The sequence below is a fragment of the Python bivittatus genome, unplaced genomic scaffold (genome assembly GCF_059951505.1).
Source record: "Python bivittatus isolate LINGU-HERP-01145 unplaced genomic scaffold, Pbiv_v1 ctg000610_np1212, whole genome shotgun sequence".
NCBI classification, from domain to species: Eukaryota; Metazoa; Chordata; class Lepidosauria; order Squamata; family Pythonidae; genus Python; species Python bivittatus.
Genome location: NW_028277088.1, coordinates 23,793,301 through 23,819,296, shown reverse-complemented (window position 1 = coordinate 23,819,296; position 25,996 = coordinate 23,793,301). Strand labels below are relative to the sequence as shown.

The 25,996-nt window shown below is 39.0% G+C and overlaps 1 protein-coding gene across 2 annotated transcripts in view; it reads right to left on the bottom strand.

The window, feature by feature from the left end:
* PPP1R9A (protein phosphatase 1 regulatory subunit 9A) overlaps positions 1–24,489 on the bottom strand; it is a 124,492-nt gene extending 100,003 nt beyond the window's left edge. The window contains exons 1-2 of one of the 2 annotated variants that reach the window (XM_025164700.2): positions 23,989–24,489; positions 20,135–21,778 (exon numbers count right to left, since the gene is read on the bottom strand). In XM_025164700.2, coding sequence (XP_025020468.2) covers positions 20,135–21,565 — 1,431 coding nt within the window. In that variant the 5' untranslated portion in view covers positions 21,566–21,778; positions 23,989–24,489. The remainder of the gene's footprint in view (positions 1–20,134; positions 21,779–23,988) is intronic. The other variant, XM_007425110.4, reaches the window with a different exon arrangement.
* Positions 24,490–25,996: the final 1,507 nt, after the last annotated feature.

Genomic DNA, 25,996 nt, shown 5'->3' with positions numbered 1-25,996 from the left:
AGGAGTTGCTGACAAGCTGAGAGCTGTATTGTGAGACAAAACACCCCATATAATTTGGAAGAGCTGTTCTAACATTGTCTGATAATAGATGGCAATGGAAGAATTGAGATGGGAGAAATGGCAAGGGGAAAAGTTTTACACCATGGCCCCATCAGAACCCATGCAAATTGAAGCAGTTAAAAGTTCTCTGTTACCAGGAGAGAAACACAGAAGGAGAGATCTAGGTTTATGCTGTTACTATAGAGCCCTTGGGCATATAACCAGATCCTGCACAGCTGAAATTCATGCTTCTGACTCAACTATGAAATGCCACACCTGTGAATCTACAGGCTATGTAGCAAGCAAATGCACAACTCGCTTCAAGGCTGCAACGCTGGGAAACTTCACAGGCCCCTCTCCTAAGAGTTCCAAAAAGGGACCCTCAGACAACTAAGGAGAGATCAGATAACCAACAGCAGGCAAGCATACATTATTGTTCCTGTTACTCTTTGTTTAGACTCAGGCCAGAAAGCACAACTCTTTGCTGTTATAGACTCAGGAGCAATTGCTAATTTCATAGATCAGATCACAGTACAAGAGTTAAATTTACCCACCCAGACTCTCAAAAAGCCAATGATGGTCAAGACAACAAACGGGCAGATGCTACAAGCAAGGCCAGTGTTGCAGTGCACCCCCCTGCAACTTACAGACTAACACAGCTCCCCCTCCCTTCTATCCTGGTGGATGGGGAGGAAAAGTATGAAGTGGAGGCTATTCTGGACTCCACATGCAATGGAAACATCTGGAGTACCTGATTCATTGGAATGGCTATCCAGAGTCAGAGAGACAATGAGAGAACACAACAGATGTACATGCCCTAAAACCTGTATGCCAGTTTCATGCTATTCCCAGGGAAATCCCATCTACGTAATCTGCCACCTTTACAAGATGCTTGTACATTCCAGGATGAACAAGATTCTTGAGCTTCCCAGCATGGGGCTTTCACAGAAAAGAATGGGGCACAACATGGGGAGGGGGAAGATTTTCTGGCTCCATCTACTTCTGGGCTGCAAGACTAGTAAGGTAGGATGTAGAGAACAGCAGAAAGGGGGAGAGGAGAAGTGCCCACTCCTTGTAGAGCTGTGTTACAGGACTTGCCTAGGGATCCCAGGGAGCTACTGGCAGAAGAGAGCAGTGAATCAACAGTTTGTTCCCATGACTCTGACCTGGAGTTTTCTGTACTGTACACATGGGAGAGGGAATTGAAAGTAACGGGGGAAGTGGTATTGAGAATATTAGAGATGACCTTAACAAAAATATGCAAGAACCATTACTTAGGCAAAGAGGGCTGAAACAGTCTTTAAATTATGGGAAGTGAGATAATATTTGGAAGCAACTCAGACAAATGCCTCCCTGCTTCACTGGGGTATAAGGAGAGGGGGGGGATAGGACAATCAGACTTGAAAAATTCTGTTATTGTAGCCTATCTCAATGAAGTTCAGGTAGTCCTCATTTAGTGTCCTCAGTTGGGACCAGCAACTTGGTCATTAAGTGAAATGGCCACTAAGTGAAAAATCACATGACTACAACTATGCTTATGATTTTACACAGGGCAATATGTACCAACTGACTGTAATGGTGAACATGTGACAGAGAGAGAGATGCTGTGAAGGTTGTAAATGCAGGCATTGGTTGCAAAGTTATTTTTTTATCACTGTGTAACGGCAGACAATTAACTTCCAGGAAATGAGTGAAATCTATTTATTTTACCTCAAAAAAAGCAAGTTCTCAAATGCCATTCTTGCATTCTGACAGGAACACAGTTAGAGAAAGCTTCCCTATACTGAATGTTATTATCAAGTAAGGAGGGATTTCCCTGTCTTAGTTAAAATATGTAATTGTAATTCTCTAAGAAAAATGAAGCAAGAAATTCAATTTCTTAGCATATATACTTAAGGTCAGAAAAATCTACATTCAAGTATGCTTTTGCATACACTTTAGTCTACTACCTAATTAGTGGAAATTTATTGTAATACTTTCTAAAATAATCTTTAAAGCAATTTGTAACATTTATGGGATCATCTTTAAAGTAACATGATTTATGTCATGTCAGTTTTAGTGAGAGACAGAGAATAAGTAATGCAACTAAAATCACTTTAGGATAACTTCATATTTAAATAGATTGCAGCTGTCATGTATTTCCAGAACATGATGTTCTGCAAAATAATCAGGGTTGAAGAATTTATAGAAATTATAGAAGAAACAAGAAGATGTAGCAGGAACTCCCCCCCCCGCCAGATTATAGACATTGTTAAACTGAATTTGCTTTAATAAATTTTTCATTGGCAGTAAGGTGAAGTTAGGGTTAGGTTAGGCTTCTACTGGCAGTAAGTTGAAATTAGGTTAGCTAATGAGGATTAGTTTTTAGGATTACTGGTAGTCTTATGTTCATGTTACAAGTACAGGTTATTTGCTATGGGAACTGTTAGGATAAAAAATTCCTTTTGGCATATAGAGGGATTTGGCTGCAGTGGGATTTAGTTTTCAATTGTTTTCATATGCACAGTTAAGAGAAAGATTTAAGGTAGACAATAGGGCATTTGTAATTGAGCGGCTGAAGACAGAATTTGAAGTTGAACTATGCTGAAATGAATAAACTTTTATTGAAATTTGAAATGGGCTAAGAACTTTGGATGTAACATATTGATGAAACAGTGGTTATGTTAAAAGGATTTAAATTTACATTATAACTTAAAGAATTTTTATAAAATGATGTACTGTTGGTATATGACTCCAAGAAAAATTGTCTAGAACGTATACATGTACTTCAAATTTATGTTGGAAATGGGGACAATGTGAAGAATCATTTTATCATGCCTGGTGGATTTGTAAAAAAGCTAGAAATTTTTGGGTTCAAATACATATAAAGATATAAAAATTTTTAAAGATCAACATTCAACTGATACAGAACTTTTCTTGCTGGGATTAATGGACAAGCTACTAGAAAAAAGCCATCGAAGATTATTTTTATATATGATTACTGCTGTGAGACTATTATATGCACAAAAATGGAAAGACTCTGAAATACCCACATCGTAGGATTAGTTGGTGAAGATGACAGAACTAGAAGAGGTGGCAAAATAAACTTGTTTGATTAGAGAAAGATCAACACAGTAATTACATTTGTTAGTAGCTTTTAGTGTAAACAATTTCTATTGGCATAAGAGTGAAGGTACAATTAAGGTTAGACTTCCTTGAAGTATTTGGATCAATGTGGAGTGAGGATTAGCTTTAGGGTGAATTTTTATTGTTAGTTGTAGCCTTAGATTAATGTTACACAGGCACCATTTGTCGTTTTAGGCTAAAAATATTTTATTAACAGAACAGCGAAGGCAGGGTCAGGGTTAAGCTATGGTTAAATATCACAGAGGGCTTAAATTTCTACTGAGTTGTTATCATTAGCGACAATCTTACATTCACATTTCTGTTATGGACTCTCAGGGTACCTTTTAGGGTAAAAAGTCTGTATTGGCATTAAGGTGAAGTTAGAATTAAGGTTAGTCTGTGGTTAGATTTAATGTGAGGGTAAGAATTGGGGTGAGTTTTTATGGTAAGTAGTAATCTTTTATTCATGTTACAATAATAGTGCTTGGTAGGCAAACTATTATGATAAAAGATTTCTATTTGAGTTAAGAATAAATATAGTTAGGTTTAGGTTTCCTTGAGGTCTATTGTTAAATTTAATGGGATGGCTATGTGACTTTTTATCAATAATAACAACAACATCAATTTATTAAATTTGTATGCTGCCCAACTCCCAGCAACTCTGGGCAGTTAGTAGTAGTACAGGTAGTCCTCAACTGAAAACCACAATAGGGGCCAGAAAACTCATCATTAAGTGAGGCAGCATGTGACCGCACAAAATTTTAAGAGATTTTTTGCGGCAGTCGTTAAGCAAATCATTATGGCTCCCCATTGATTTTGCTTGTCGGAAGCTGGCTGGGAAGGTCACAAATGGCGATCACGTGACCCTGGGAAGCTACAACTGTCGTAAATACACACTAGTTGCCAAGTGCCCAAATTCTGATCACGTGACTGTAGGGATATTGCTACAGTTGTAAGCATGAGGACTGATTGTAAGTCACTTTTTTCAGCACCATCGTAACTTCGAATGGTCACTAAACAAATGGTTGTAAGACGAAGACTACCTGTACTAAAACAGTAGTAGTAATTTTACATTTGTGTTATGATAGAGATTGCTTGCCAGGAAAACTTTTAGGATGTTGTTGTTGTTGGCAGTAGGATAAATTTACTTATTTATATTTCAAATTTGGACACCGCCCATCTCACAAGGAAGTGACTCTGGGCAGTTTACAATAAAAACAACAAATAAATATTAATTAAAATACAATAAAAATAGTATAAAATACAATAAAACTAAATACATACATAAATAATTTAAGGTTATAATTAGTCTTCCTTAAAAACTAATTAATCCTGGATCTCTCCCAATTTATCCTACCTCTTTTCATCAATCATCAGTCCCTATATTGGTTAGGTTAGGGAGCATTATCAGTTTAAATTGCTGATGCTGACCTTCCAGACTGTGCATATATAGGATCATATTATTTGAAAAACTTGCCTACAATTCATGCTGCTTTGAACTCAGCTTGATAATGCAATCAAGGCCAATCCATTTTTCCTCATATTAAAATTGCTACCTCACTTGTTAGGGCTTAGTTCCTACTCTCTGGAATCAACTTCCCCTTGGGTTACATTTGAAGACCATGCTCTCTGTGGTTCCCAAGCCACAGAATGAGCTCATAAAGGGAGATGACAAAAACATGATTTCTTTGCTAAGTTTGTAACTGTTTTATTATTGACTTTACTTTCCATTTTTGTTTTAATTGCATCAATTGTTTTGCATTATCTGCATTTTAAAAACAAATTTGTAAGCCATCTTACAAAATGAGGATAGACTGGAAATTAAATAATAAATAAGAAAATTACAGCTCACAAAAGTGTAACTACTCAGTGAGGAAATCTCACTGAAATGCAATTCAGTTTATACAGCCTTTTCCCATACAATGTTTCTTTCAGGAATGCAATCTGGTTACAGAAATGCAAGTTGCAGTACAGAAATTTAAGCAATTAAACTGCACAATGCCTTGTGCAGATTCTGCAGCAGAATGTTTTACACTTCATTCATGATGTATCATAGCTGATGTATATATTAGTTCTGTTGCAACACATATGACAAAAAATACTGCACTTAACAGTCGAATGACTAATCTTCAACTGCTGCCATTCTTTTTCCTAAAGTAGCATCTACTATACGGGAAAAGTGGTGGACAGAAGACAACTTGTTTCTGTACAAGTTTCCGTATGACTGATGTCAGCATCTGACTTATTGGAAAATTTGAAATTTACCCCCTTGGTGCTTAGCCAATTGACTAGTTTTGCCTTCCCCACAATGCCAGAAAGTGATGCTATGTCAAGGATACTGAAGAAAACCTAAAACTAGGGACTGATGACCTCCTCTACTACCAAGATGCCCATGACTGGAGGCTTACAAAAGGGCAAATCTCAGGGATCTCTTTAAACATCCAACCAACCCTAGGTTCCCATTTTAAATATAAAACAACTGTTCTAAATGGATGTGCAGCATTTTTCAGCTGAGATTTTTTAAAAGTCCTTTTTTTTTTAATACATAACTCAAGGTGGCAAACATACCTAATACTCCTGCCTCCTGTTTCCCCCACAACAACAATCCTGAGATTGGTCGGGCTGAGACAGAATGACTGTCCCAAAGTCACCCAGCTGGCTTTCACGTTCTAGATAGAAGCCTCCTGGTTTCCAGACCAGCACCTTTATGGCTCTTCATGAAGTAACAAAGGTTTAAAAAATATACCACCTAGAGTTGGAGCTCTGCAATGGGATGGGTGGTCACAAATTTTAAATATAAATCAATAAATAAATGTATGGTTGCTCGAGCGCACAGGTGGCATGCTATGGGCTAAACTCCCAAAAGAAGTAGAATCAGGACAAAAGCTAAATTTGATTCAAATGCAAATCAGCTGCAGATTTCGGAGACTCTGAAAGCCGTATCTATGGATTTGGGGGGAACATGTGACTCAGAAGTCTCATATTGTGCTTCCCTGATTGAAAGAATACATTACGTATTTTCATCCTAGAAAGTAAATGTTAAGCTTTAAGGAGCTTTCATAAGTCAACATTTATTTTCTCTACTGCAGATATTGGCAAAAATTGAGACACAGGCATAGCTATACTAGATTATTACTAGATACGCTTCACAAAACAGTGCATTTCTTCACAGCTTTATATATACACAGATACCAATTTTTGCTACGTTTCATAATATTTTAGCAGTAGCATATTTTTGTTCAGAATAGTATAATATTGTAATAGTCAATGGATTATATTAACTGTGCCTTTTTAAAAAATCACAACTTTGCCTGCAAAACAAAATGAAGAACTGTAGCCCTGAAGATTATTTTAGTGTTTCAACTGTATGATTCTTCACCAATAATGCAACATAGACTATTTTGGCTGAACTGCAAATCAAACTAAAGTTTTACATGCTCTAGAATGACCATACACATTCTTAAACTTTAGTTACTTCGTAAGGAGCCATAAAAATCCCCTCCTTTAACCACAATTAAAATTAATATATTTTTATTATCATTTGTATAGCACCAGCATACAGGGGACCTTATATGGTTACACAGTGAAGATCTGTAATTCCAGCATCAAAGAAAGAAACAATAACATAGGAAAAGGAGATATGAGTGGGTAGACACAACAGTAAATATTCAATTTACTTAGTTAATTTTCACTGGATCAGCCAACTGCCCCTAATGTCTGTGATTTGACTCTTTTTTTTAAAAAAAAAGCATATGTAATTATCTTTGGAACTAATTCCCATTATTTAAATTTTTCCGTATTTGTTTAATTCCAGTTGTGTCTAAATACTGCTAGACAACATTGCAGTGGCAGTATGTAACAGGGAAAAGATCTTAAGATTAGTTACTCTCCCCACTCAGATTTACAAAGAAAACATGAGGGGAGAAAAAGAGTAATGAAAAATAGCTTCAGTTGACTAGTCATGGAGGTCACAAGGCTGGGGAAGACTAAACTAGATATCTGAGCTAAATGTCACAAGAAAGTACCCTTCCCTTTCCTTTAGCAGTGCTTTGTTCTATTAATTTTTCCTTTTCGGATAACAGTATGAATCTATTCCTAGTTCTCTTCATGTTTAGGGCAAACCTCTGAGATTGGGTAACTTTCATTTACTGATCCTCTCTATGCAAGATAGATTAATAAAATCCAACAATTCTGAAATCTGAATATAAAAGAATTGACAGTGGTCCTCGCTTAATGACCACTCATTCAGCAACCGTTCGAACTTACAATGGCACTGAATGAGTGGTATTTGAAACAGGTCCTCAAGGTTCCGGCTGTTGAAGCATCCTCGCAGTCATGTGATCACAATCCAGGCACTTGGCTATCCGCTTGCAATTACAACTTTGCAGTGTCACATGATCACCGTTTGCGACCTTCACTGCCAGCTTCCAACAAGCAAAATCAATGGGGAAGCCAGCAGGTCACAAATGGAGACTGTGTGATAACACACTTAACAACGGTGCAGGATTCACTTAATGATGGCAACTGGAAGTGCTGGAACTGCTCCCACTAAGCAGCGCAGTCATGTGACATTGCACTTTACAACCGCATTGTTTACTGACAGAAATTCCGGTCCCAATTACCATCATTAACTAAGAACTACCTATACACTCCCTGACATATTTGAACTGACTGCTGACATTTGTTTGACTAATTAATGACTAAAACCGATTTCCAATATGAGACAATTGAAGTTCAAAGTTCAATGCAGGTATCTTCTTCCATATGAGTAAGTTTAAACTGTATGTAGAAGCATGCACAAATGCAAATCTAATAAAAATTCCTGCATGCCCAGCAGATTCCTAAGATCTTTCCAACTCAGTAAGAAGATCTATATGAAGCAGTATATTAAGTTGGATCCACTTATAGATCAATTTACCATTAGTAACTGTGATAAGACAGATGCTAAATATAATATGGCTTTAAAGCAGGTTTAGATAAAGAGATTTTATCCTTTCTTTCCCTTAAATTCATGACAATCTTTAAAAGAGCTAGAATGAAAGGACTCTTCAGGCAGAGATGTGGACAAGTCCTCCGCCCCATCCCACATATTAAATTTACTAAGGTCCATGTGAATACCTCCACAGAGCAAAAGTCAACACAGCATTGTGTTCATGAGTAGCAAATAACTTAAATTGATTATTTTCTACCAGATTGAATATACTATAGCTAGTCAAGGGGGAGAATCGATTAATTATCAGCTGAAGAATTTTACCTCTCCTAAAAAAAGGATACCACCAAAGGTTAAAAATCAACATTTGGTATCAAAAACATATGATCAGGCTGTGCTATTGGCATAACAGAGATTGTAAAATGAACTGATTGCATATTGACCATTTATACTTCTGAAACTGTCATCAGCAAACAACCCAGTCTATGTATAAATCTACAAATATTTTTTTTCAATATTGAAACAAAGACTTTTATTAAATAAGATACAAAACATGGCATGCTATAAAACCCTAACAAAAAAACAGTAAAAATATTAGCTGAAGGAACAGTTAGGGTGTATCATTGGAAATAGAATGTCTGATACACTTAAATACTGTGACAATTAATATATATCTAATAATTTGAAGATGTTTTAAGTAACAGGTAATTCTTTTAAAGATCCACCAAAAAAGAATGTGAAAACAAGTTCCAACACGAAATTTGAATATTTCCAATGGTACATCTCTGTAAGTCATGCAGCCCTTGAGCTAGAAATTCCACACTCGTGCACATTTATACAGATCATGTCTCCAATATCAAACAGTATTTTCAAGTATGTCCCAGTCTTCTGCCTCACAAATCAGCAGAAGTGCTGAATATTTCAGAAGCTGGCATAGCCCAGGCTCAACACCAAAGTGCAGTGAACACTGAAAGCTAAATCTAACAAAGGGTACCTAGACTAAATCTCCACACTGAATTAGAGGAGAGGTGCCAGTCACTCAAGATTTGATGAAAATGTGAATTCAATCAGAATAATTGAATAAAGGAATCAGTTTAAATTGCTCATTTAGGAAAAAGTGGGTATATACATATAAAAATAGACTCATTCACTGAATTAACAGACACCCAAATCAATTCGAAGCATCAACTCAATCACAATTTGTTTTCAAGATTTAATTCAAAGGAGTGGTTCAACTGAAACAAATTAAATTTTCACAGAGCCATATTGTTTAATTAGGATAGAATCTTATATTGGAACTTCATGTTGAAAACATATGGATGTGTATGCACATTTACTCAGAAGTAAGTCCCACTGTTTTCAACAAGATTTGTAAGTATTGGGTGCACAGAATTGCAATTTCAATTACATTACAACAGAGATTAGCAACCTATCATTCTCCAGATGATGCCAAACTTCAACTCTCAGCAAGCTTGGCCATCACAACCCATAGCATGAGATACTGGAATTTGTTGCTCAGCAAGATTTGGAAGATCACAGGTCGCATCCCTAGAATAGCACTTCTACAACTTCTCAGATTACAGCAAAAAAAAAAAAAAAAGGACAAAGTAGCTGTGTCTTCTCTCAGCTTTCATTCAGCATATTACTAGTCAATAGTTTAGCATGACTATCAATAGTTGAAGATGGATTAATAGAAGCACCCAGCTTTTTCTTTTACCAGTCCTCTTGCTGGGGACCAGAAAAGAGGAAGATATTGGAAGTGATAGGACCTGAAGTTGAAAGTGATTATAAACTACAGTATGTTTATAAACAGGTTGATACAGTGAGCTAAGCTACTCTTTGCTTAACCATGTTTTACTGCATAAACCATAACTGACTAGAATCAACATGCTAAGCCAGAAACCCATCATTTACCACTTACACTGGCTGGATTCACACAACATAGCTAAACAAACCACTTTAAGGCTTAGCGCAACCAAGCTTTTTTCCTGTGTCTCTAATTTCAGCGTGGGTTTCTCTGGCAAATAGAAACTGGAAAACAGGATAATTTGACAGAAATACGTTTTCTTCTGTGAACTGAGAGTTCAGTTGGAGGAGAAAGTTGGATTCCAAAAACAATGTGGAAAAAAACACACAGTGTTTTAGGATTCAGAACCCAACCCTGTCTTATAAACAGCTTGCTAGTTATTTCTCTCCTAGCCTCTTTATATTCAGTGAACTTGCAGTCACTGAAATTAGCATTTTGGAAAAAGCCACAACAACCAGAAGGCTCCTCTCACTAAGAGTGCAAATACTAGCTGCATAATCTGACTTTTTAGGGTGTGACAAATTAAAAAAAAAAACCTTAATCTGTTCATAGTGTTAAGCTTTTTCCTCTTGGTAAATTCCTAATTAATGTATCTGCTCACACTGCTGTGAGAAACTAAATGTGAGGAATTGGATATAATGCACCAGGGGAATATTCTTGAACAATATACTAGTATTCTCTAGGATACTGGCTTATTGTTTTATGCATATACATGGGCAAGAATTAAAATCCAACCAAGCAACTGGCATTTTGGTTACTGTATGTACAGAATCTTGTTGCTAGAGGATAAAAGACATGATTCTGTATGCATCAAATGCAGTAATTAAGCATGATGAAGAACCCTGTATCTAAGCATATTTGGAGAATTCATATGGTAAGTCAGCTCTCAAATGAAGCACTTAATAACAGGGAATTGAAAAGGGCATGATTTAGTCCTGTTACAAGAGCAGTCACAACAGAGCTATTTTTACCACTGTATACTGTTAGCTTTCACTTCCAAAGAACATCTTTTTCCTCTTTTACATCCCTTGTCTATTTTAATCCTTTTAGCTAAGTGCAAGTCAAATACCTGTAACCTATTAATAATCTCAAGTGAATTATTAAATGCTTTTAAACTCTTTAAGAGATTTAAATTGGCTTTTCTTTTTCCTGTAATTAAAAGCATTTGTGTTTCCTAATATTTAAGGACCCAATACATAAAAAATTTAAAAATGCTAATAACATGGCGAGAGGGAGTCAAAATAATGTGCTAGCCTTTTTTAAAAAAAATAGAGCAAGTAACATAGGGAAATAAGATAGTCCTGGAGTTATGACCATTCATTCAGCGACCATTCAAAGTTACAACCGTGCTGAACGAAAGGACTTACAACCAGTCCTCAAAGTTTCAACCGTTGCAGTGCCCCCACAGTCACGTGAACAAAATTCAGGTGCCTGGCAACCAGCTCACACTTACAACCAGCAACGTCAATGGGAAGCCAGCAAGTAAGGTCGCAAGTCGCTGGAGTAAGTCTCGGTCCCCACCCCAGTCCTTCTTTGCTTGCACACACCGCACTCTCCTTTCCCCCTTCACTCACACACACCCCATGCCCTCTTTCCCCAGCCTTCCTGCACTTGCGCGTACATACGCATGCATCCTGCACCCTTTCCACAGCCTCCCTGTGATTGCATGCACCCTGCACCCTCTTTCCTTGGCCTCCCTACGTTCACACACACACACTCCCATGCCCTCTTTCCATGGCCTCCCTGTGACCGCACACATGCATGCACCGCACCCTCCTTCCTCCTTCACTCACACACAACCCTCACCCTCCTTCCCCATCCTTCCTGAGATCGCACACACACACACATGCACCCCACACCCTCTTTCCTCGGCCTCCCTACATTCACACACATGTACCCCCACGCCCTCTTTCCACAGCCTCCCTGTGATCACATGCACCCTGCGCCCTCTTTCCTCGGCCTCCCTGAAATCACACACACACACACACCCTATACCCTCTTTCCATGGCCTCCCTAATATCGCATGCACCCCATGCCCTCATTCCCTGACCTTTCTGAGCTTGTGCCACACCGAGCACCACTGCCCCTGACTTGTGCATGGCCTGCACCAAGCCTCCCAGGGCCTCCCCACCCCTCTGCAGCACCCCTGCAGTCCTTACCTACCTGGGACTCCCTCTGCTTCCTGCTTAATGACCCGCGCGTCTTGGGTTAGACTGGAGCTGCCTGGATTACCGTTGCTAAGCAACATCACACTTTATGACCACATCACTTAGCGACAACAACCCCAGTCCCAATTGCAATCATAATTTGAGAACTATCTATATATGTATTTTTTTCACATTATCAAATCATTTTTCAGCATTAATGAAAATAGCAATATCCCTTATCAACACATTTATTCTTTTAAAATGCATATGCCTCTGTCACATTTTGTTTACCATCATCATTTTCAAACATCAAGCTATGTAACTAATTTGGTTTTAACTAACTTTTTAATAGATTATATTCTATTCTGAATAAATTTCCTAGCAACCGTTCGAAGTTACTGAACACTGAAAAAAGTGCCTTATGAGCAGCCCTCACACTTACGACCATCGCATCGTCTCTGCGGTCACATGACTGATTTGGGCACTTGCAAGCATCGCGCATTTACAACAGTTGCAGTATCCTGCAGTCACATGAACACCATTTGCAGCCTTCCCAGCCAGCTTCCGACAAGCAAAGTCAATGGGGAAGCTGGCAGGGAAGACTGCAAGTCACAGTCACATGATGTCTTGCTTAATGACACCGCTTAATTATGAATTTTCCAGTCCCTATTGTGGCCCTAAGTTGAGGACTATCTGTATATGCATCCACATGTCTCATGCCATATCTTCAAATCTTTTTATTCTGATAAAAGCAATAATGGGATAGTTTGTACCATGGCAGAATCCTCTTCTGGGGCTATTAATTCCACAGTGAAAATATACTGGCTACAATATTAGGAAGGAGGCATAAACTGGAACAAAAATGAATGGCTCTTAACTGCTGTTCACAGAAGAAAGCAACATGAAGACATGCATTTGCTTATTTGCTATCATATCTACATAGCTTTTTTTCCCCTAACATACCCGACTCTCATTCCCAAATAACACAGCAATTTTAGTTATTTTTGATGTTCATTCCTCACAAGAGACCTCAAATTATCCCACTACCTTTCTAACAGCATTTGCACCTCTCAATGTTTCCCCATTCATTTTCACATCTTTAGTAAACATTCTATCAAGCAAAGTACACACATTGTTTTACTTGGTTTGATTTTTTACCATTTATATGAAATTCACAAACATTCACTTCCTTGTAACACACATCTACCTTGGTCTTTGATTCATTGCTTTAGATGCATACTATTCATAAAATCTATGTAATTGCTGCAGTTTTTTCCAGTTCTCCCCCAACATATATTGTCTGCAAATAAAAACATACATACATCTGCGTCCCCAACCAATACACCTCTACAGCTCACATGAAAATTCCTTACACATTTATCCACACATACATTAAACCAAGGGGATACCACATATTTTTGTCTTACTCCCTGCTCAATGCTGAACCATTTACTCACAATTTTATGCATTCTCATGAATGCTGTTACTACATTCTGCAACCAACCTTTAACTTCATACTCACACAGAACATTCCATAATTCAAATCTATTAACTTTATCAAATGCTTTCTTTAAATCAACAAACATACAATAAGGTTTCTCTCACTCATTTATGTATTTTCAGTGAGTTGCTGAAGAGGAAAAGAATGGGCTTTAACACCCAGTGCCTGGCATAAAGCCGCACTGAACTCCTTGTTTTCACTTCTCATACCCATCCAATCAGAATTCTGCCAAACACATTCCCAGGCACACTTAAATCAATTGCCCAGTAGATTTTGCATGTATTTTTGCTATCTTTCCCTTTATATGGGGGAAAAATAACAGCATTATTCCAATCGTCAGGCACAGATGCAGCCTTCAAACACACATTAAACAAGCCATACAGGCCCTCCAAACCACATCTGTATTTTAACATTGCTCCATTTCCATTTGCAGCTTTACCACCTTTCAACATTCTCACACCATTTATAATTTCCTTGTAATTAATTTTTTATTGGATGCTAACCTTTATAGCATTCAATTCAATCCCACTCTGACATATTACTATTATTCCTACGCAATCCTCTAAAATACTTTTTCAGCATTCCCTCCTTTCATTTTCAACCCGAACCATTTCACCATTTTTAAGTACATTTGGTCTCCAGGGACTCCGTGTTTAGCTGTCTTCACTCACATCCCAAATAACTTTTTATTTCCATCAAAGCTACCCTGCTTTTTTTCTGCCTCTTTTAACATTAACCATAAGCTTGCTCTTGGTTAATGTATATATTCCCCTTCATTGGCTAATCCTCCAGACGAATGTTTCTTGGGATGCATTAGAGGATTATCAGACTTGATTTTACATTTCCCACACTAGTCCTTGATTTTAGTTGGGGGTTTCAATGCCAGGCGTGGTCCTGACAACGAAGCTCTCCTTTTATATTTTAAGGCTCCCTTGTGTTATTTCGACAAGCTGCTTCAACTCAATCTTTGCCAGTCTAAAGATAAACATGTAACTATAGAGGACTACAGCTTAACTCTCATGGCCATAAAATATGACATGAAGGTTCTAAACAGTTCATCTCCAGGTGACCTAGAAGATGAACTCACCTTCTGGGGCCATAGTACCACTTATTATGTATTTAATAGCTAACACATTTTCTATTAGCTCCTTTGATCTTGAAATTATTCCATACCCAAATAGTGGTTGCTTTCCTTTATTGAGATTAATCTTAATATTCCATATAGCATCCCAGTTCAAAGCAAACTAACTCAGAACATGCAAACTAACTCAGAACATACAAATACACAATCCTTCAACTAAGTGATCCACCGCAAATGCTGCATTAGTTACTCAGTTTTTATCTTTTTCTGAAGTTTTATATCTAAATGGTTCACGAACAGTCAATGCCACTAAAGCATTAAATGTTTATTATCAACTGAAAAATCTTTTAAAAATCCACAGGTAGTCCTCACTTAACAGCAGTAACTGGGACTGGAATTTCTGTTGCTATGCAATATGGTCATAAAGCACAACATCATGTGACCGCGCTGCTTAGTGACAGCAGTTCCGGCAATCCCCAGTTACCGTTGTTAAGTGAGGCTTTCACATGACCATAGCTTACTGTTGGCTTCCGCATTGACTTTGGTTCCCCATTTGACTTTGCATAGACTTTGCTTGTAGGAAGCTGGCAGGGAAGGTTGCAATTCGCAATCATGTGACTGCAGAGCACTATGAAAGTCAGAAATCCAGGCTGGTTATTGAGCACCTGGATCACAATCACGTGATTGTGGGGGCAGTGCATCAGCCAGAACGTCAAGTACTTGTCGTAACACTTGTTCAGCGCCATCATAAGTTTGAATGGTGGCTGAAGAATGGTCGTTAAACGAGGACCACCTGTACTTAAATCTGGTTCTATTCTCATGCACAGCAATCCAAGCAACACCTTTTCAAAATCTTTCTTCAATAAAGAATGTGTCCTAAGGACTATTTGTATCCAGATAAACAAATCCAAAAACAAAGGGCATATGAACAATAAGTATGCACAGAATTCTTTGTGGAGAGGATAGACTGACTAGCAGTTTTAGGTAGGTGGTTCCAGGAATAAATTGAGAATCATTTATTATACATTATACAGTGATTGGAGAAGAGTTATTAGCTTAATCATTTCTGATGTCAATGTTTCAGACAACAAATCAAAATCAGTTTGCATCTATACACCTGACTTAATGCTTCTAAACTTAGATTTCTAAATTATCAGAAACTCTGAAAACAAAGATTCTAGTAGTGTTATAGCATGCTAGCTGGGGAATTCTGGGAGTTGAAGCCCACATGTCTTAAAGTTGCCAAGTTTGAAAAGCACTGCTCTAAATAGTACTATATATCTGAATTAATAATATATGGGGTTGTTTTTTACAACATGGAAACCAGCTTTGTGTGGCTGCAAGTATTTACAACATTTAAAAAAATAAACATATAAATAAAATAGTCATTCTGATCATTCCAGAGTCATCAGGGAAGTAAACTGGCAAAGCTGACTCCAAGCTACTGAGGAGAAATAACAGGATATGTACAAGTATCAATGCCAAGAAAAAAAGAAACAGTATTGTTATTCTTCAGCATTTTCCCCCACACAGTTCCTTCTCTTCCTCTGGTATATTTGTCTTTTAAAAAAATAATTAGACTGCATATGAATTACAAGCTATTTTTTTCCAATATAACTTTTCATCACAGCTGTTAAGTATAGGAAAGTATGAGACTAAAATACTTAACATCAATTTATTTTAAGTGAAAGTAGCTTAGCAGCACAGAATTTTCCAGTAACAACTGCCATGTGTGCTTAAATTCTAGAATAAAAAGTTTTAAAGGTTGATACACCATCTCATTTCAGTCCTCACTAAAAATAACAGGAAGGGTCAAAGAGAATGGGGTCCCAAGTTCAAGTTCACATTCAGCAACGGAAGCTCAGCTCAATGTACCACACGGGGTTATTGTTATACTAAAAGAAAGCAGCGCAGGGAATGCTATCTACACCATCGTGAGCTCCTGGAAGAAAGACAGGCTATAAATTTAAATAAATAAATCAACATTAAAACAAACTTTTGAAAATAGAGTTTTTATAGACCCAGCTCATAGCTACCATTTCAGATGAAAGACTTGATAATTAGCTGATCTGAAAAAGTTTAACGTACACTGCTATTTGCAGTGGCATGACTTTTATTTATTTATTTATTTTGCGTCTTATTCTATAAATTCTGGACATTCTGGTCCCTCCCTAAATGGTTTTAGTGGCTTTTTTTAAAGTAACAGCTACTAAATTCTCCAGATGTGCTGGATACATACAATTTAACATACAAACAATAAATTTATCACAAGATGAAAAACCAGCTTCAATAGTACACAAATTTGCACTACTGAATAAAGCTTCAATTGTTTAAGATTTGTTTTCCTTATTTCTAATTATCCTTTCCATCAGCTCTCATTTAACTTTTTACCATGTGTCAGATGCGTTTCAATTATTTCTTAGTAGATAAGTGATTATTACAGCTGCAACAAATTAGATTGGGTTCTCCACACTTTCGAATGTTGGTTCTCCTTAACAGTAATTCAATATATCAAGAAAAACATGAATAAATTGTACCAGACCCAGCTAAAAACCTATCCAAACAGCATTTATTAGTTAAACTTGCAAAAATCCAATATTACTGGCCAGCCTACCCATATTGATACTGATTTGATATTGATATGATTGAAGGGTCATTGCTTCTCATATTTATTACATTTATATTGCACTTTGCATGTGCACTTTCTTTCATCTAAGATATCAATTATCAGTTATCCAGTACAACCACTGATACCGCAGCCATGTTGAATGAGGTATTTCTCATATATGAAAGAACCGTTTTATGTAACTGGTCTCAGTTTAAAATATTTTAATGAAAATGTATAGCTATTAGACTTGATAATTCAATTCACCATATGGCCACTTAAAATGATTTCAAATGGATTCCACAGATAAACCTCAGGAGAACTCCCAAAATGCTAGTCATTGCACTGATTAGGTAAGAATGAGGAAGTCATTAATCCATATCTCCCTCATTTTTGATGGAAGTTTTTAGCTGAATGCTTCAAATTTAAATCTTTAAGAAGTCAGGGAATAGGACAATATATACATGACACTTTAAGAAAAGAGACAACCCACAATAAGCATGGGAAGAAGGAAGCAATAAGCTATTGAATTGGCATTTGGACTGCTCTTTAGGATGTCTGCCAATAGTACTGCAAAGACGGGCTCCAAGCTCTCTTTCCAAACTACCCTGAAGTTACCCAGCAAGATCACAGCAGAAACAAACTTTGAATGGGAGGTGATCTTTATTCATGTTTGAGTCTTGATTCTTAGCACTAGCTCAGTTTGGCTTATCCAAATGATAGAATATAAAAAGCAAAGGAGATCTGAAGGGTAGAAATATCTTGTGGAGCACTTTTATATGCAATTTACAGTAGGCAAAATAGCAACTAATTCTGATTGCCTGAAAGAATCTGTCCTCTTTATTTAAAACTAGGCACTCCCTCCCCTTAATATGCCTGTTGTAATGCTTCAGATTCAGAGGCAAAGAGATGCTTCACAGCATACAAGGTGAATGTATGTAATATGATATTAATGTGGTTTTTATATTTTTTGTTGTTTTTATCTGATTGTTGTACATCTCCTAGAGTCGCTTTTGGTGAGATGGGCGGCTATATAAATTTGCTTAATAAAAAAGTTAATAAATAAATACAAAGGCACTCACAAAGCACCTGTCTGCAATTCCTTAATGTAGCTTTTCCCAAGACCAAAAGTCTTGCTCTCCATGCAATCTCACAGAGCACCTTCTTGCTTTCAAATCTGAAAGCAAGACCCAACTGAATTTACCCACTGTGTATAAATCAGAGGTTGGAGATTTACTGTCTGGAAACAAGCGTCACATTATCCCTTTAATCCAACTTTTCTGAAACAAAAATCTCTAAGAAACCACACAGGGTCAATCAAGATTTTATTTCATTTCTGCTGGTTAGAGATGCATGTAAAAAGCAATGGGGCTTCACTCATCCAGTCATGCCTGTCATTTTGACATTGTTGACCCCTGCTACAGATGCCTCTGTAGGCTTTACAAGAATGTTGTTATAAAGCCCAGTTACCCCAGACTGCAGTCAAAATACAATAGGTAAAAGAGTGTTATCCTTGTACATAACCAGTTCACTGTGAATTTGTAACAGATAGGAGAAAAACAGCCTTTCTACGTATCCTCTAAAATAGGGATAGACAAGCCATGGACTCCTACCCTCTTTTTTATAGTCCTCCAAATGGCTGTATCCTTGCAATTGAAATTCATCAACAAAAATGGCAAATAATGGCAACATACTTTTCTGCTGGTTATCTGTAAAATAGATGTGCCAAACCTCCTCTAGCCTCAATCTTTTTATATAAAACAAATTCCCCAAAATTGGCAGAGAAGAGGGAGAAGAAGGCTGAACACATTGACCCTGTCCTTTGCATCTCCAGTAATGTCACTGTATCATCATATCAATGTCATTTCCCTTGAACCTTTTGGCTATTAAATAGAGATTAAAAACAAATGTGCAGTACCCCCATGTCAGCCATCCCAGGTAAACCAGACAGGAAACATGACCAGATGAGCTATTTCTACTTTACTGATAGGCTACATTAACAGAATCTTGCAAGTCTGAAAGTATAATTTCCCACCATACCTATTCACCGCTTGATCAGTTGGGGCAGGTCCTTTCTAAGCTTCTTTCTCTGCCCATTACTCAGTTGCAAGCTCCTTTCCCTTTTATCTGATCATTCCCTAGGCAGCATCTTCTCCTTCCCCCCCACCATTCTTCCAAGGTCATTCTCACATTCCATTACATCCCAGCAAAAAATTATTTCTGTCTCCATCAAAAACTATATGGAATTCTATCATCTGCACCACCAGTTCTCACTATCCTGGCACTTTGGACAGAAGGGTAAGTCCAGGCCAATCATCCTAACATTGTTCCCAACTGCCTTTCTCATAAAGCTTAATAGCTAGCTGAGATCTAAGAACAGTGTAGTATCAATGGCTGCCTCATACTTAATTCTCTCCAGGACCCCAACTCTTTGGAGAGCTCCTAAAGGATTCTATGCTGCTACAGTTTTTCATACATGTTATTTTATCCTTCAGCCTTCTTCATTCCTGACTAGTGAGAAAGAAGACTGACCCATCTGGCCCAAAAGACTAATAGCAACAACAACAAAAATTATATAGAGAAATTGGCTTGATAGACTTGAACTTAACCTGAATAAACTGCAGACCATGCATGTAATAATTAAAACAAACATGTAAATATTTTGAACACTAGCTTCAATGTTCCATAAAATAACATATAACAAAGGACATCAAAGCACATAACTTGTCTAACCTAAATTAATACTTTCTAGTCAGAACCAAAGATGTCTTCTAAAGCAGCATATTCAGTACCCAATGGAATTAGACAAAATCTCCCATTAACAACATTCATTAGCAAAACAAAATCAACCATGAAACAATACCAACTTGGAACGAACAATCTGTTTGTACATACAGGAGATATGCTACTGAAACCTACCTTAATTGGAGCATTACTAAACTTAATTTTTCTGTTTGCTGGGATTTCATCTTCTTCTGGCAATCCACTAATTTCAGAATATTCTATGTCAGGTTCATAACAATAGTTATCATCACTGTCTTCTTGATCATCCTGTTCAGTTCCTGTCTCTCCCCAGTCAGAATTATATCTTGATCGTATCCTGTAGACATTGTAATCGGCATGCATATACACATGAGAACTCTGGAAATCATTTTGCTCTTTTTGTACTTCCCTTGCATTTCTTTCTTCAAAAAAATGTGAAGCTACGTCGAAAACAATGTCATCAGTAACTGTTGAGTTTTCTGGTATTTCTGTACTCTCAGCTCCATCAAATATATTTTTTTGCAAAGATGATGCTTCAAACTCTGTTTCTCCCTTATTCCTAGTACAGGTCTCACCAAAATCCTGTTTGTCAAGTCCATCTACTGACTCTTGTTTAAGTGCTTCAGAAGGTCCAAAAGAGGAGTAACAGGCACTCTTAACTTGTATTCCACTTGTTTTTAAGACAGGCAAAGTGCTTTTAGACTTTTCATTAACTGTTTCATTAACTCTGGTAGAGGTATGCAGAGAGTTCTCAACAGATGAAGTGGTATTTTGTTTTGATGGAGGCCAAGCACTGGCATCTTTTATGGGACTAAAGCCATCAAGATTTCCAACTGTGGAAGACAAATCTTTGTTGACTGCAGCAAGGTTTAGAGGGTAGTGACCAGTTACAGAGTACTCTTCACTGTTTTCTGCTTTTTCTAAAATGATTACATTTTTTTGTGAATCAGTGTTTTCAAACACTGCACTAAGTTGACTCACTGTGGGAGAAACAGCCTCTGTTCTTGAACTAAAACTGTCCAGTGAATCTGTACTTCCTCTGTTAGACTTAGAGATACACAATTCATCTTGAAGTTCATTAGCAGACACTGGTCTCTCTTTCTTTGGGGAGTAGCGATTAGAAGGCCCTGTTTCATGAATATTTCGTTCAAACAACTTCCTGGTTTCAGTAAATTTGGAGTACGAAGGGCCATCATGCATAGCATCAAATCTACTAATCCTTTCTGAGACAGAAGATTCTAACTTTACAACTGATCCATCACCCTTCTCCACAAACTCCTTAGGCCTACTTCTTCTTTGAGGAGATAGTGGGCCACTTTTACCTCTGATCTTTGTCATTCCACCAGCATTTTCACTAGGCTCCATGCCCATTTGCATGAATAACTTTTTAATCCTGTTGACATTAGATCCATATTTCCTCCCTCTGCTTTGCTGAGAACTCACTCCTTCTTCTTTTTTTTGTTCTCCATCAGGTTTGGGTTTATCAAAGGTGCTTTTCAGTGCTTGGAACTCAGTCCTATATGCATTTCTGTGAGGAGAGGCACTTCGGAGGGTTGATCTTTCCCCTGAACACTCTGTCTTCATCATGTTTATTTTCAGAACGTTACACCAACATACATAATGGCTACTATACCCAACCAATTCTGGTTAGGACTGTGGATGCACTTAAAAGAAATTAGACTCTGTCCAGGCCATACTCATAGGCAGCAGATAATCTTCCAGATATGGGCTGTAATAACAACAGAAAAAAAAAACCAGATGGGAAACCAGATGACTTTCAAAAGAAAAAGTTGGTGTAACCTGCAACACAAAAATAGGATTTTGATTTATACCATGGGTTTGTAGCTTCCATTTATGTGATTTATACATTTATTTTGTAACAATCTTGGCAATACAAGGTGAAATAGTTATACAAATGCTGCACCTGATGTAATTCTACCTCTTGAAATAAGCCCATTTCAGCTTGGCAGGCCAAGGAGACCTTCCTGAGAACCCCCACTGGCACTTAGCTCCTTGGAGGAAAGGCAAAATTCAAAGAGAATACAGGGACTTTTTAAGCTTTAATGACAGCGATAAGTATTATATCCTCAGGGCTTATTTTAAGACAAGACTAAGTCAGGACTCAGTCTCTTTTGAACTCCACTGATAGAGCTGGAACATTCGAATTAAGAACAAAAGAATTTAAGTGTATTTCTGTCACAAACGAATAATTACACCCTATCCCATAACTAAGATTAAGGAGCAGAGATTCTATGGAAGATTAAGTTTAAAACCCTCTTTTTCCCCTACTAGTCATTTGATATCCTGTGAATAGGTCCATTACCATATCACATAACACCATGGAATCAGTCTCTGGGAAAAATCCAACAATTACCAGCACATGAAAAGTTGGTGACACACATTCTGCCACTGATATTGCTTACCTATTTATTTTATGCAGCATCTTATCTTCATTATTTTGTATTATATACACACAACATGCAAGTTTTAAACTGTACAATGTATTGTTTTGTGGCTATATATTCCTATACTACAGATTCACCAAGTGGTGACAAATAATCAGATACCTTCATTTTTCTATCACAGAAATGGTGAAATGCAGCCATCAATGACAGGATTCTTTGAAATACCAGCACACAGCAGTGATGTGCTTTCCTTTTTAGAATACCAACAAATGCATCAGCAAATGTACAAATTAAACACTGGCTTCAAGAAATCTGGGGATGAGAGCAAGAATCACATGCCACGCAACCCAGAATTTGCAGAGAAAAAATAATTTGATATGAGAGAGACTTGCCTGTTCCCTTTGTGGTCTATTCAGCATGACAAAGAACCAAGAAAGGTGCATAGAAATGGCATGAAGAAGAAAGAATGAGATGCAGACAAAATAAGCTCAATTTCCCAGTTTGGGTCTCAATAATATTAGGAGGTCAATTGCATTTCCACAAATATTGAGAATCCTGATCCCCCGTAAAGGGCAGCCAGTTGGCAGAGTCCTTTGGCGTGGTGAATGGGCAAGAGGAGGAAATGGATGTTTGCTTCCAGCCTTAGTGAGCAGCCCCGAAGAAATGCAGAAGAGCAGCAGCACATGACCAATAATAAAGAGACCAAAATCTCTCATTAGTGCCTGTTTCCGCCTCCTCCGCGGTTACAACTTCGTCAACATCTGCGGTCCCCCCAAGAGTAGGCGCACATGTAGACTCGCTTGGCTGGAGCTCCCTCGGAAGTGGGGGAGCCTTTCAGAGCTGCAGGGGCTGAGAAAGGTTGCAAGAACTCGCGCCCATATTGCGTCCAGGCTTGACGATTCGGTCCTTTGCTCCAGAGCAACGTTCGGACGTGGCTGCTCGCGTTCCTAAGCCCCTTCTGGGAATACGACACCTTCCCTGCTCCCACACCGCCTTCGTCTATTCCCGCTCGTGAAGGGACATTAATTTAAAGGAGGGCGGGCAGGTAGGGAGAAGGACGAAAAGGAGGAAGAGAAATCCACAGGGTGGAGGGCTGGCTGCAAATAATGAGAAGGCGGAGAAAATCTCTCAGTCTCAAGGCAGCGAAAATCACCTCGCCGCTTCGGCGTCGCTTGCGCAAGAAAGAAACCCGCTAAGGAGGAAGTCTTGCCGGGGGTGGGGGGGGGATTAGGAGCTCGCTAGGAACCATGTGGCAATGAAAAAAATCACGCTCATTTTCCCTTCTCCGCCTCTCGCGCTCTCCCCACCCCTCCCGCGCGATAAAAGTGGGGTAAAAGGCTGAAGCCCCGCGGCGGAAAACGCCGAGCGAGGCAGCACCTTGCAACAGGAGACGGAGCAGCAGCACCCCCGGATTAGCATTGCAGGGAACCGTGCGAGGGAAGAGAGCAAGGTGCCGCGGTTCTAGAGCCGTCGCGCCAGCCCGTCTGCTTTGGGGGATCCCGAAACAAAAGCGACTCCCGCAGCACGGACCTCTCCCCCTCCGTACACTTTTTTTTGGGGGGGGAGATTACAAACAGCGCGCCCGCTCGTTGCACGCCGCCTTACCCGGAGTGTGAGCGTTGCAAATCAGCCGCTTTCCCCCTCTCTTCTACCCGATGGCTGTTGCAGCAGCTCCAGCCGCCGTCCCGTTCCATTAGCTCCCGGCACCGCCGTTACAATCACTGCCGTCTGCCCGGCTGCAGCCTCCGACTCGGCTCCGCAACGCCATTGCAGGCATCGGTGGTGGGGGAGGCAGGTTCCCGCGCTGGATTCCAGCCCTGGTTCCCGCTGCCCGCTCAGCCTCGAGGGGACGTCCGGGCGGACGGAGGGTCCACAGGAGGGCGCGCTGACAAACCTCCGAGGAGCCCGGGCTACTGTCCTCCACCGGAGCCAAGAATGCCTGACAGGTGCTTCACCTCCCCGGCGCGCTGCAATGGTTTGCTCCACGGGCAGAGGAGGGAAGGCACCGAAGCCACGCTGCTGCTGCTGCTGCTGCCACCGTCGCTGCTGCAAGAGCCCGGCGACACCAGTGGACTTCACTGGAGCGAGCGGGAAACCACGAACGCGGCGGGCGCTGAGCCACCCCGACGCTCCCGCGTGGCCTCTTAGGAGCTTCTGGCTCCGGTCCAGCCCGCCCCCTCTCCCACTCTGTCCCACGCACGCACGTGCGCTCTGAGCGGCTGCGGAGACCCGCGCGCTCTCGCAGCCAAGCCCAACTGCGAAGCCGCTGCTTGGAGCCCTGCGAGCAGTGAGGGGCAATGTAAGGGCTGCTGTCCTAGAAGTGCCTCGAGGCTGGAATTCTCTCCAGCTCGCTGCTTTTCAAGGTTTATCTCGCAGTGGCTTATCATCTGCCGCCTCAGGAAAACCCACCCGCAAACGTAAGATGGAGGCTCCCTCTGCTTGCAACCCCCAGCTATTGGCACGTGTTTCTAACGCTGTGGGCACGTAGTGTTTCTGAACGCTAATATTGGATACTGTATAATAATACATCCAATATCTTACATATGCAATGTATGCATATGGTATAAGCCTCAGCTATTGGCACGTAGTGTTTCTGATTGAGAATATAGCAATAAGCCAGCAGGCTAGTAACCATTCGTAAAAATAACTGTGTGACAAACTGTCATACAAAAGGTCGTCTCTGTCTGTCTTTGCATTCTTATGATGAGGTAAATTTTACGCCCTGGGACCTGGTGGATTTCTAAGTGCTTTAAAAACACAGTAACGATGCCTCTGAACAGATATTTCAGCACTGTTCATCTTGTCCTCAGCAATACCATTTCGCTTTTTCAAGGGCAAAATATTTGTGAATTGTATTTAATCTTCCAGATTATTTTTAAAATGCTATTCTCTTTGCACCAAAATCAGTGTGAGAACTCTAGCATGGTACCAACACAATTATCAGAAATAAATGTAGCGAATCTCATTTTAAATGTTAAAACTACATTCCTCCAAAACGTATAACCTCTGGAATTACAATTCAGCTATAAAAGTATGTCTTCTTGTTGGTTTTTTTTAAGTTTTAAAACTTTCGAGAATCACTTGTATTTCTGTAGTAACTTATGTTTGGGTATGCAGGTGTCCATTCCTAAAATAAGTTACAGCTTTGTTGGCAGAGAGGGAGCAATGAAGCTATACTTAGAAATCCACTTTATATTTTAATGTCCCAATTTTTTTTAAAGAAAATCCTTTTCTTTCTTAAAGTTCAACTTTTTCCTGTTGCATTTTCAGATGCACGTGCTACCACTGTTCAACCAATCATAAATCCCCCATGCAGTTTAAGACAACTCTGGATGCTCCTATTCTGCAATTAATGTGAGAAATTCTTCCGGTTAAGTTGGAATTTAGAACTCAGGCAACATAGCACAAAGAAAATCAGATAAATGATTAACTAGAGTTTTAAAAATCCTCTTTATATTACTTGAGCTTATCAGGATCATCTATTGCAACATCCTCGGTTCTTAATAAATGCTGGAAATACATTAAGCTAGTAAATTTGATTAAATATATAAATTGCAACATACAGTATGTCCATTTTTTTTCTAAAGTAAAAATGCAATGCAGAAGTAACAAA